This window comes from Acartia tonsa, chromosome 14 (assembly GCF_053477335.1).
Source record: "Acartia tonsa isolate MP-2025a chromosome 14, ASM5347733v1, whole genome shotgun sequence".
In the NCBI taxonomy this organism is placed as follows: Eukaryota; Metazoa; Arthropoda; class Copepoda; order Calanoida; family Acartiidae; genus Acartia; species Acartia tonsa.
The window spans coordinates 39,382,799-39,396,077 of record NC_137273.1 but is presented as its reverse complement, the minus strand read 5'-3'; the positions used below and the strand labels follow the sequence as shown (position 1 = coordinate 39,396,077).

The window sequence follows — 13,279 nt, the reverse complement described above, 5'->3', positions numbered from 1 at the left end:
TTACAAGATTAGAATGATAATCTTTTTATACATTAAATAATATTTAATTTAAAACTAACCTAGGTAGAGTTAGGTAGAGAGAGAGAAGGAGAGAGAGAGAGAGAGAGAGAGAGAGAGAGAGAGATAGATAGAGATAGATAGATAGATAGAGAGAGAGAGAGAGAGAGAGAGAGAGAGAGAGAGAGAGAGAGAGAGAGAGAGAGAAGAAGAGAGAGAGAGAGAGAGAGAGATGGTTAGAGAGACAGATAGATAGAAAGAGAGGTAATAAAATGTCGTGCCGGTAAAAAACATTTTACTTTTCGAACTTCGGCTAATTTTCTTTTTTGCTTTTTTTATCATTAAAATGATAATCATGTTGTGTTACTTTTAAATGACATTTAAAAAAATACACAATGCTTTATCTATTTTGAATACAATTCCCTATAAATGCACTGCAATTGTTCGTATTTAATGCATTTATTATTCAGTTTTCATAATAATGATAAGCGCGGTATCGTTCTGTTTAGAAAATTTGAAAATTGTTTTTCATCTAATTAAATATTTTTCATTTTTGTAGGCAATATTTTTAAAGATTTATCTTCAATTGTTAGTTATCTACCTATATATATAACGTTATTTGCAAATTCACAGCCACTTTAAGTTTTTACAGGGTGGGATGGGACATTGGTTTATATTACTCTGGCCCCCATAGTTTTATAAACACAGTTCTCTCTTCGTTGGCTTAAAATCTTTGGAAACTTTTTTAAAATCTTGTTTTTGTTCAAAATTTTCAACAAATGATATTAATTTATAGAGTTTGTATGTTGACCTTTCATATCCCAAAAATCGCAGATGTTATAACTGAATTCTTTAGTTTTCAGTCTTTTTGTATTAAATATTTATTACGCAAAAAAAGGCAATCAGAATTTTTCACAAACATATTTTGTTACTCTCATAAGTAAATCAAAAGGGACATTACTTGTATTACTATATTTTCTCTTTTTTAAAACAATTTACTTTGCATAAAGCGCTGGAAAGTGATATGTGCGACGTCATAAAAATACATCTAAAAAGGAGGGATGAGAGTTGAAGTGAGAAAGGAAACCCCCTGAAAAGAGATGGCTAATAGACGTATATTTATGACGTCATACATGACACTTTCCAGCGCTTACTTTGTATTTAAAATCCAAAATAGCCTAAAACTTTGATTTGTCTATCTGTAGGTCAATCCATCACTAATTCTATCTTTCATTTGTCTTTCTCTCTTTCTGTCTTTTTTTCTGTCCTTCTTACTGTCTGTCTTTCATTCTGTCTTTCTTTCTGTCTGTCTTTCTCTCTGTCTGTCTTTCTCTATTTCTCTCTCTTTCTGTCTTTCTCTCTCTGTATCTTTCTCTCTGTCTGTCTTTCTCTCTTATTGTCTTTCTCTCTGTCTGTCTTTCATAATATCTGTCTTTCATTCTGTCTGTCTTTATCTCTGTCTGTTTTTATTTCTGTCTGTCTTTTATTCCATCTGTCTGTCATTCTCTCTGTCTTTCTCTATGTCTGTCTTTCATTCTGTCTGTCTCTCAATCTCTCTGTCTGTCTTTCATTCTCTCTGTCTGTCTTTCATTCTGTCTGTCTTTCATTCTCTCTGTCTGTCTTTCATTCTCTCTGTCTGTCTTTCATTCTGTCTGTCTTTCATTCTCTCTGTCTGTCTTTCATTCTCTCTGTCTTTCATTCTCTCTGTCTGTCTTTCATTCTCTCTGTATGTCTTTCATTCTCTCTGTCTGTCTTTCATTCTCTCTGTCTTTCATTCTCTCTGTCTGTCTTTCATTCTCTCTGTCTGTCTTTCATTCTCTCTGTCTGCTTTTCATTCTCTCTGTCTGTCTTTCATTCTCTCTGTCTGTCTTTCATTCTCTCTGTCTGTCTTTCATTCTCTCTGTCTGTCTTTCATTCTGTCTGTCTTTCATTCTCTCTGTCTGTCTTTCATTCTGTCTGTCTTTCATTCTCTCTGTCTGTCTTTCATTCTCTCTGTCTTTCATTCTCTCTGTCTGTCTTTCATTCTCTCTGTATGTCTTTCATTCTCTCTGTCTGTCTTTCATTCTCTCTGTCTTTCATTCTCTCTGTCTGTCTTTCATTCTCTCTGTCTGTCTTTCATTCTCTCTGTCTGCTTTTCATTCTCTCTGTCTGTCTTTCATTCTCTCTGTCTGTCTTTCATTCTTTCTGTCTTTCATTTTCTCTGTCTGTCTTTCATTCTCTCTGTCTGTCTTTCATTCTCTCTGTCTGTAATTCATTCTGTCTGTCTTGCATTCTCTCTGTCTGTCTTTCATTCTCTCTGTCTGTCTTTCATTCTCTCTGTCTGTCTTTCATTCTCTCTGTCTGTCTTTCATTCTGTCTGTCTTTCATTCTCTCTGTCTGTCTTTCATTCTGTCTGTCTTTCATTCTCTCTGTCTGTCTTTCATTCTCTCTGTCTGTCTTTCATTCTCTCTGTCTGTCTTTCATTCTCTCTGTCTGTCTTTCATTCTCTCTGTCTGTCTTTCATTCTCTCTGTCTGTCTTTCATTCTCTCTGTCTGTCTTTCATTCTGTCTGTCTGTCTTTCATTCTCTCTGTCTGTATTTTATTCTCTCTGTCTGTCTTTCATTCTCTCTGTCTGTCTTTCATTCTCTCTGTCTGTCTTTCATTCTCTCTGTCTGTCTTTCATTCTCTCTGTCTGTCTTTCATTATGTCTGTCTTTCATTCTCTCTGTCTGTCTTTCATTCTCTCTTCTTCTTATCTTTCTGTTTGTCAGTCTTTCTCTCCGTCTGTCTTTGTGTTTGTCAGCCTTTCTCTCCATCTGACTTTCTGTCTGTATGTCTTTCTCATTGTCTATCTTTCTTTCTGTCTATCTTTATCTCTTAATTTCTTACTGTCTATCTGTCAAACAGTTTGTCTGTCTATAGTCCTTAAATCTATCTTCTAAAATATTTGTCTGTACACCCTCTGTCTATCTTTCTTACAAAATGTATTAATATTTGTCCTTCTTTTTAGAATATTTAATTTTCTATCTTGAATATTTGTTAATATTATTCTTACTATATAAGTCTGAAATTAGGAGTGTCTTTTCTAAGTTCAGAAACCAATTTGTTCTTTTAAATTAGATGTGTGGATATTTAAATCATCTATCTATCTATGGTGTATCTTTTTATCTATCTATATGGTATATCTTTTTTCAATATGTTCGTTTAACTATCTTTCTGTATTTCTGTCTTTCCGTCCGTCCGTCAGTTTGTCCGTAACGCTCTAAAAAAATATGATTTTCTTAGATTCTTATTTTTCAAGTATTCTCTCTCTCCTTCTCTTTTTTTATGACCACTGAACCAATGCTCCATAACTCACTTTGTCCATCTATGATTTTATAGCTCTTCGCTACTCATGGATGTTGCCATCCTTGTTTTGAAAGAATGTGGCTTCCACTGTTTATTTAATTATTTTTAAAAACACACATAATTCATATCTATTTATTTTAAGAAAACTGTTGTTTTAATAAAAGCAAAACCACTTAGTGATTTAGTCAGTTTATATTAAATTTTCATAAAAACTTTTCTGAAAAATTGTGCTTCTAGTTCAAAAGGTTTAAAAATTTACAGATATCAAGTTTTTAAATAGGAATTAGGTTTCCAAAAATGACTTTAGACGTATTACTAAATAGTCTATCAAACAAGCAATCCACAAAAAAACCTTAGCCTTTTAGCTCTCTTACCAGCTGAGAAAATCGGGGAAGCGTTTAACTTAGCCCCCACCCCCTTTTTTTGACCGATAAAAGTATGACAATTAAGATTTAAAGACCAATAAGGTCATCGATTAGTATGTACTATGTTAGATTAACAACTTAAAATATGTTTAATTTTTAAAAATGCAAGTGCAATTAAAACATGTTTTGCATGCTAATCAAAACTATTCGCAACATGTGTTCATACAATACAGACAAAATTATAAATTAGCAGCTGCGCTCTTAGCATCTAGAGTAAGATATATAAGTTTTCCGAAATTTTAAAGTTAGGGGGAGATTTGAAATCTGCATCAAATTTTGAGGATTTTTCATAAAATTCGTTTTTTTCTATAATTCTTTACCTAAAAGCGGAAATGCAATTTAAGTTAATTAATTTTGGCATCTGTGATTGGTGGATTTAAAAAATATGCGCTCTGATTGGATGGCGTACAACATTCAACCAATTAGAGCGCAGGTAGCATTGGTCAAAATTAATTAACCTAAAATGCATTTACGCTTTTAGATAAAGAATTATACAAAAACGAATTTTATAAAAAAAAAAATCCTTAAAATTTGATGCAGATTTCAAATCTCCCCCTAACATTAAAATTCCGGAAAACTTATATATCTTAATCTAGAGTATTCGCCATAAATTAGAGGTATGGGTTTAACACGTCCGCTTATCAAACTTTTCGTCAAATATAAAAAATAATAAAGAACCTACATGAAGCTTTTCTCTATATCTTTATTATGATGTATTGGAAATGACTTTTTTATTGAGTTTTGAAATTTTAAGATTTTTTGTATAAACTCCTTGTAGCACGTCAGGAAGTGATCACATTACAACCAAGGAGTATTTACATAAAGTTGGAAATTATGTGATTTTTTTAATAATAACTTCAATAAATTCAAGGACTACTTTTTTTAAAAATAAGAAGCTAACTCTATTCTTGGCTAAATTTACAACGTGTTAAAGAAATTTGAAGAAATATTTAATCTTATTATATATATAAACTAAGATTTTTTTGTCTAAAGCTAAAGATCTCTAAAGCTTTATAAAAGTTTTAAGACTGACCTCTCCCGCCCTCCTCTTGAGGCCAGGGGCGCAGTAACTAATTAAATATATAAAGCCCCTCAAGTTGAAAAAAAGGCTTGAAATTCTTTAATGCGTTACTAAAATACATACCGATAGAGAGTGTGAGGGATCTAAAGCATCATAGAACACACTTTGCAAGTCTAAAAACAACCTTAACTGCAATAACTCATGGATCTAGAGGGATAAGACAAAGGCTGATAAATTGATGTACATCCCCAATGATGATGCATAAAATTACCCCTTCTGTTTATTAAAATTAGCGGTCAAAACGCTTGAACACTCAACTTAATGAACCAACCAATCAAAATTCATTAAAAGTCCAAAAAGTTGTTAAGCCAACGAATAAGATAACGTTATCATCAAATTTGGGTACTAGTGTAATAAACAATCCAATATCCCCTCCATCCCTGGCAATAACTTTAATCTCAAACATTTTAGAATTTAATCTTTGAGATGTGTCTAATAATTTAAAATTAAAAATGCAAAGTATTAAAAATTTTAAAAATGCATTAAATTTTATTTTAAATTAGCATAGTATAACGGTTTATTTTATTATAATAGGGATAGGGATAGAGAATCGGTTAAAATAAAAGGTTGATGTGCATAATTTGGCAATTTGGAATCATTTGAGACCATGTTTTTTTTCAAACAAATTTACAAATTGCCTAATTCGGCGAGAAATGTAAAAAAAAATTAGCGTCGGCAGAAAACGGTGGGAGCGACGGTCACCGATAATCTTAAAAGTAACTTTGGCCCTAAAAAAGCTTAAGTCCGAAGTTAGCACAATTTTGGTCAATGGGTTCTCGAGTGAACCCCCCCCCCCCCCCCCTCTGCCCAGACCATACTTATGCAAGTCCTCCTTTAACTTAAACAAGGATAACAACATTAAAATAATGGAAGCACATAATTTAAAAAATGGATAAGATGGGTGCTTATTATTCAGGGAAATCTTCTTAATGAATTTCAGAAGCATATTATATAAAATCAAAGAAAATTTAATTTCTTCACAGAAATTAAATATTTACCATACCTTGACTAACAGGCAGACGGACAAAGTGAATTACGGAGTAGATGCTCTAAAGTTATCAGAAATGATTCCTTTAATATCTTTAATAAAAGCCGAGTAAATTGTATAACCGATGGACTGACAGCCAGAAAATGCATATACTCGAAGCTAATTGTACAATGGGAATCCTCACTAAAAATACCAAATTCGTCTTTCTTTAATAGCAACCGAGAAAAAAACATCACTTAGAATAGTTTTGCTGTAAAATGTATATTAAAATTAATAACAAATTAGGTTAAATTGAAATACTTTGGTAATATCCTCTTAGAATTTTTTTTTCGATTTTGAAACAGAACTCTATGAACTCTGGCCGCAGCGCTCGGCCCCCTAGCCTGCCTAGCCGCAGCGCTCGGCCCCCTTGCCTGCCTAACCGCAGCCGCAGAGCTCGGCTCCCTATCCTATAACCTAACCTAACCTAAATTAGTTGTTCTCTGTCGGGGGGGGGGGGGGGGGGGGTTAATTATAAAATTGAAAAAAATGAAAAAAAAGAGGATAACGCCAACACTTTTTATTAAAACTACTTACATATTTCTTTATTTTTGGTTACCATATTAACAAAATTAAGTTCAATACATTCGAAAATTAATGGAAAGGAAAATAATTATAAAAAAAACAATAATTTTAACCTACAAAATAGGTAATTTTGATTATTATAATTAGGAGTGTACATCAATTAACATTACATTACTTAGGACCTTAAGAGATAAGACAATGGACATAAATAATACCTCCCAATTATATTAAACAAAATTGCTTTTGCTATAGATTGATCATTGGTACGAGTGTGTACATCCAAGCATTCAAAATTTGATAAAAGTGCCCAGTTTAAGACTACGGATAAGATAACAAGGTTATTAAACTTTGAGTACCGACGTAATTTACAGTCCTATGTCCAATGACTATGCATAAATACAGAATACCATTTCCTATCCCAGCGCATACCAAATTTGGCTTAATAGACATTAGTTCTAAACAAGAATATCTATTTCCATTAACATTTAGCCAATTATAACTAAAAATATTTAAGCATTAAAAAGCTAACATTATTTTTCTTATAAAAAGAACAACAAAGTCATTCTTGACACATTATGCCAAAAAAAGAACTTAATTTGCGGATAATGTTTTAATAGATCTTAAGGGATAAGAAAATGGATTATAAATTGACGCACGCCCCCAATTACGATTAAGAAAACTACCCCTTTTGTGGATTAAAATTATTGTATAATTAGTTACTGAAGGTTTGTACAACCCAATTAGGATTTGACAAGCCAACAAATGAGAGGTCGCGGTTAAAGCATTAAGGAAAACAATGTTTCCTCCCTCATTTAATTTTTGTTCTTGTTCTTGGTTTACATATGCATTTATAGGCAACTCTAGTTATAAAGCAGCTGCGCTACTTATAATCAAACGTACGTGCTAACGGACAAAGTAATCTTTGGAAAAGCTACTTAAGTACTAGCAAATATAAAAACTAGTTTGATAAATATCCGCTAAATTAATCAAAAACCTTTTACACTCAATATTTTGCATTATACCTTGTAGGTACTTACAGTTAGATTCTTATAAGCGTAGCTTCTCTAAAACTAGGATATGTCTGACAGATTGATAGACCGTCCGCTCCGCATGGCTCTATATCACCGTAGTTTCTCTCTCTTTCTCTCTCTCTCTCTCTCTTCTCTCTCTCTCTCTCTTTCTCTCTCTCTCTCTCTCTCTCTCTCTCTCTCTCTCTCTCTCTCTCTCTCTCTCTCTCTCTCTCTCTCTCTCTCTCTCTCTCTCTCTCTCTCTCTCTCTCTCTCTCTCTCTCTCTCTCTCTCTCTCTCACTCTCACTCTCTCTTTCTCTCTCTTTCTTTTTATTGAATGTAATCGTCTTTGTTAAAAACTCTAAGAATGTATGTAATACTTCTATTACTTGTTGTATTAATCGATATATAAATACTTGGATGTTGCATCAGAATCATGTTCTCTAATAAAGTGTTACTTCTAGCTGGCTAATATAACGATACATCCATCAACTCCATCCACTTCACCCCATCCCCTTTCTTCCTACTGGATAAACGAACTGACCATATTAGCAACCTAAATTAACAACAAATTTCCCCAATATATCCACTTATTTTATATCCAATATAGTATTACATTAAAATGGGAAAAACCGCAAATAAATTTTGTAATATAAAATAACAATTGGCTTTAAATGCAAATTGTTATATTTTGAATATTTTTATTTTTATTATACATTTTATTTTCAAAGTGTTATGTGTTTTGTTTCGTAACTCTAATGAATCGTAACGATAGATAGCTAAAAAGATTAATGGATCATAAACTTTAAAGGATGAATTACCACTTCTGTAGACTTTAATTATTGGTTGAAAAGTGTGGGCACTTGTATTTAAAATCAACTAATCTAGATGAAATAAAGTACCAAAGCTAGCGATGGGAAAGCGTGTTATAAAACTTTAATTCCAGCTAAATAGCCTAAAACTTCCCCTGGAGTAGAATCAAGCTTCCCTGAAAAATTAGATCTATCGGTTTAGACTTTTAATAGATAAATGTAAAGAAAGATCAAACCTTCATCCCGTTACTTTAGTTCATAAGATATGTTTTAGAAATTGTTTTTTTTTTAACTGTAGTCAAAATTGCAATTTAGTTTCACAATAAGCAACATAAAAACATTTTTAGTAGCGAAACTACTCTGCAATTTGAAATTTTTGTCATATTTGGGGATATATATGATTATCTCGGATTCCATTTAAGATAGACAGCTGAAATTTTTAGTGAAAATTCTCTTCACCATTGAGCATCCAGTATATAATTTACTTGATCCGTTAGTCTGTCGGTCATGCTACAAAATACATCTATCAGGGAAAAGGGAATGATATTCTGGCAAACAATTCTAAAGGAAAATTTCCCCACAACCCCCTTCCCCTTTTCCTCCCCTTCTTACCCACACCTCTTCAGTTACATAAAAAAAACAAGATATACCTCCATCAAACTTCCAAAGGTTTCGTGATTTTTTGTAGAATTAATTGTTAGAATAGCTAGACCTGGACATATGCCTACATGTAAATGTCATAGGGACATTTTTTTATTTTTCATTCTAATTATGAATAATATTTTTCTATTTCAGGGAGGTGACAACATAGTAGAGAATTACTCCCTTGACGATTATATCTACTCCCTGCAAGCTAGCGGCAGGTCAACCTCAGCCATGGACCCCAACTACTCAGGTAGGACATACAGATATCTAGGACATCTAACTATCATTGTCTAGATATCTAGCTATCTTTATTTGTTCATTTAGACATGAACTCTAACTTCCCAGTTAGGATATCTAGATATTTAGCTAGCTAACTATCTTTTTTTGTTCTGGCATCTAGTTATCTCATTATCTAGATATCTTACAATCTGGATATCAAGATATCCTACTATCTGGATATCTAGATATCTTACTTTCTGGATATCTAGATATCTCAATATTTAGATATCTTACTATCTGGATATCTTACTAACTGGATATCTAGATATTTTATTACCTAGATATCTACATATTTTTCCATCTTACTATCTAGATATCTTACTATCTGGATATCTTGGAATCTAACTATCTAGATATCACTTTCTTTATTTGATGGTTTAGCCATGGATTCTAACCACCTAGTTCGGACTTTTAGATATCATACTATCTTGATATCTAACTAACTAACTATCTTTAGCTGTATATTTAGCCATGGACCCTTGCCATCCACTTAGGACATCTAGATATCTAGCTATCTTTGTCTGTTAATTTAGCCATAGATTATAACCAGTTACGATATCCAGATATCTATCTTTAACTTTAGATTTATTCATGGACCTTAACTTCCCAGTTAGGACATCCAGCTATCTACTATCTTTAACTGAAGATTTAGCCATGGACCTTAACTTCCCAGTTAGGACATCTAGATGTCTAGCTATCTTACTATCTTTATCTTCTGTTAAACGGGGTTAGTACATACAGATATCTAGCTATCTAAAGATTGGACATCCAGATATCTAGCTATATAACTATTTATCTGTTGATATATCTATCTATTTACTAAATATCTATTTCCAAATTCACTTTTTTTAGAACGTTATTTATTAATTTTATTTTTACACATGTACAAAATAAAGAGATATGATTGAACAGAAAAATAAAGAAAAATCTAAATCGTTCTGCTAAACACTTCATTTTATATTAGAAAAGTTTGAAGAAAGTATTAAGATGCGGTCAGCTGAATCTTAATTTCCAATTTTGTACCGATCATCCTCATTCTATCTCTATATTTATTACTAGCTTAAAAAGCTTCAAACTTCAAAAAAATTATAATTTTGAAACATTAAAATTTTGAATTTATCATATATAAATCGTTTATACATTATATTGCTTTTCCTTTTGACCGGAATAGCTGAAAATATAGCTTTTGCAATATTATCTGTCGTACAACTTTGGAAATTAGGGAACAAATGGGTAGTCAATTTTCAGTTGATCTAAGATGTGTATTTTTTTATCGTATGTTCCAAATTTTTGACCTTCGACAAAAAAAATTAAATACTACAATTGAGTAGAAAAAAAACAATTAAGCTTTTATAATTCATGAAAATCAAACTATAATAAGCAACAGAGTATTATTACATCAATCTTCTCCCATACGATAATGTTAACATTATCGCCTTTCATTCAAGAAAAATATATTTGTAATATCGGTAAACAATATTATTAGTACTTCAGTTTTTAATTTATTTCTTCTTGAAAAATGAAAAGGGGTTCTCTAGAAAATATAAATAACAGTTTTAGTAATCGATGCTTCTCAATAATTGTCGGTTTTATAAGACTAACATCTGTGCCCCTAGTGTGTATGGTAATCTTTACTCCCCCCCCCCCTCCTTAAATTTTAGTTGTAGTTCTACCATATAAATTTGTTTGGTTTAGGGCAATCACCACAAGAAGGGTTAACACAACTTTTTAAATAGTAGTTTTGCTTCGCTATTTATTGACATAATATTTCTTGTTTTGGGGGATGAAGTTATAATACTTCTTTTTCTTTGAACGTCATTTTATTAATGTAGTGTTTTTTTATATAGAAAATAACCTTTTTTATTATTTACCGAAAATTTTTTAAGTATGTAAACGTTTATGTATATAAGATACTTTTTAAGTTATAAGTAGAAAAAATAGAAAAAGAAATAGATAACGAGAAAAAACAAAAAATAATAAAAGGGAAAAAGAGAAAAAAAGAGAGAGAAAAAAGAAAATACAGAGAATGAAAGAGAAAAGTTAAGAGAAAGAAAGAAAGGAAAAAGAAAAAAGAAAAAGAAGGAAGGAAATAAAGAAAGAGAGAGAGAGAAAGATCAAAAGAAAGAGAAGGAGAGAGAAAGTGGTTGAAAGACATATGATGATGAAACATCAAAAAAGGCACTTCAAAATAAATTGATTTTTGCCCGTTTTGTTTCGAAACGTGATTTTCATTATTTTTCAATCACTCAAAAATGCCTTTTTAAAGGACATTTTTAGTAGCGAAGCTACATTGTAATTCATAATGCCCGTCCGTCGGTCCGTCTGTAAAAAAAGGTGTAATTTATTATATTTCCTTTACCAATGAAGATCCAGCTTATCATTTACTCTGTCTGTCGGTCCGTATTAAAGATGATTTATAATCTTTACTACCATATATATTTTTTTACAATGAATATCAGCTCTAAAATTCACTATATCCTAGGTCAATTCACATTTATTGTGATTCCCTACTTATGAATGTTGTCATTCTTGTTATACACTTTCATTAGAAATTTCATAGACTGGAGAAGGTGGGTGGGTGTTTATGTTTGTCCGTTTGTTCATTAAGACCTGGAAAACCATTTGATTGGTAGGTCTGAAGTTTTCCGGGAAGTTTTGTAGTGATAGGTTTTAGGCTATTTGAAGCAGTGCAGGTAACTTCTTTCTCCCCTTTGAAATAAAATTATTGATCATTTTGGATACAAACTGTATTGTTTAAATATAAGTTGCTATACCCCCCCCCCCCTGGCCTAGCATTTAATCCTTAATATGTACATAAATACTTGTGGGGGGCCTTTTTTAATATCTGGGGGAGGGTGGTTGTGAGGGAGGGGGGGGGGTCTGTTTCTATAATTTCTTTTCTGTCCATCTTTCAATCAATTTTGGGAAAAATTTTCGGATTGTCACGAATACAACTTACTGATTTATACCGGGGAGAGGGGGGGGGGGGGGATATTGACCTGTAAATTACACACAAAGCTTTTATATAACTTTTAAACAAGTAGTATCCATTCTTTTCAACCAATAAATTTACTATACAGAGTATTTTGTTTATAGTCTTTTGATATGTATTTCAATCTACCGTCCATAGTCATATCCCTTAAAATCTTGATTTTGATGAAACCTAAAATAATTTATAAGGAGTTTCAGATTAATCAGATAGCTCTATCAAGAATTTATTCAAATTACTATTTTAGTAAAATATTATTATGTTTATCAAAATTAGATACACACACACACATACACACACACACACACATACAAACAAATAAATTCAAATATCAAGAATCGAATTTTATATTTATTCATTAAATCGTTTTCTGAATGTCCTTGATTCATGATTTGAAAATTGACACTGACTGACAGACAGACGGACTGACAGACAGACAGATGGACAGACAGACAAGTGAGACACACACACACAAACAGATTAAATCTTTTTCTAAATGTTCTTGATTCATGATTTGATACTTGACACTGACTGACAGACAAACAGACAGAAAGACAGACAGAAAGACAGACAGAAAGACAGACAGAAAGACAGACAGACAGACAGACAGACAGAAAGACAGAAAGACAGACAGAAAGACAGACAGACAGAAAGACAGACAGAAAGACAGACAGACAGAAAGACAGACAGAAAGACAGACAAACAGACAGACAGAAAGACAGACAGACAAACAGACAGACAAACAGACAGACAAACAGACAGACAAACAGACAGATAGATTGTACAAATATTTGGCTATCATAAATGTTAAAGTTACTTATGTTTCAATTGTTTCTGTGCCAAAAGGAAATTATTAATTTCAAATGTCTACCAATTTATCAGGGCTCAGCATCCGCGCGCGTCAGCCGCGATTATGCTTCTTTTTCAAACCTGTTGGATATTTTGCCAATTTTTTGAAAAGATACATTATTGCCATATTTGGGTCAGGTTTAGACTTCAAGCTGATTTTTTTTTTGAATTGTAAAAGGTTGATATCCCAAAGGCTTATAGGTGGCTGCCGAGCCCTGAAATTTATCAATCTAAGTTTCAGTAGCGAAGCTTTTTTATAACTAACTTTGTCTGTGTGCGTGTGTGTATCTGTTATAAAGAGACAATATGATTTAC

At 32.2% G+C, this 13,279-nt stretch overlaps 1 protein-coding gene across 1 annotated transcript in view; it reads left to right on the top strand.

The window, feature by feature from the left end:
• Window positions 1-13,279, top strand: part of LOC145306063 (bicaudal D-related protein homolog) — a 318,688-nt gene that overhangs the window by 87,162 nt on the left and 218,247 nt on the right. The window contains exon 3 of the mRNA XM_080147993.1: window positions 8,998-9,097. Coding sequence (XP_080004119.1) covers window positions 8,998-9,097 — 100 coding nt within the window. The remainder of the gene's footprint in view (window positions 1-8,997; window positions 9,098-13,279) is intronic.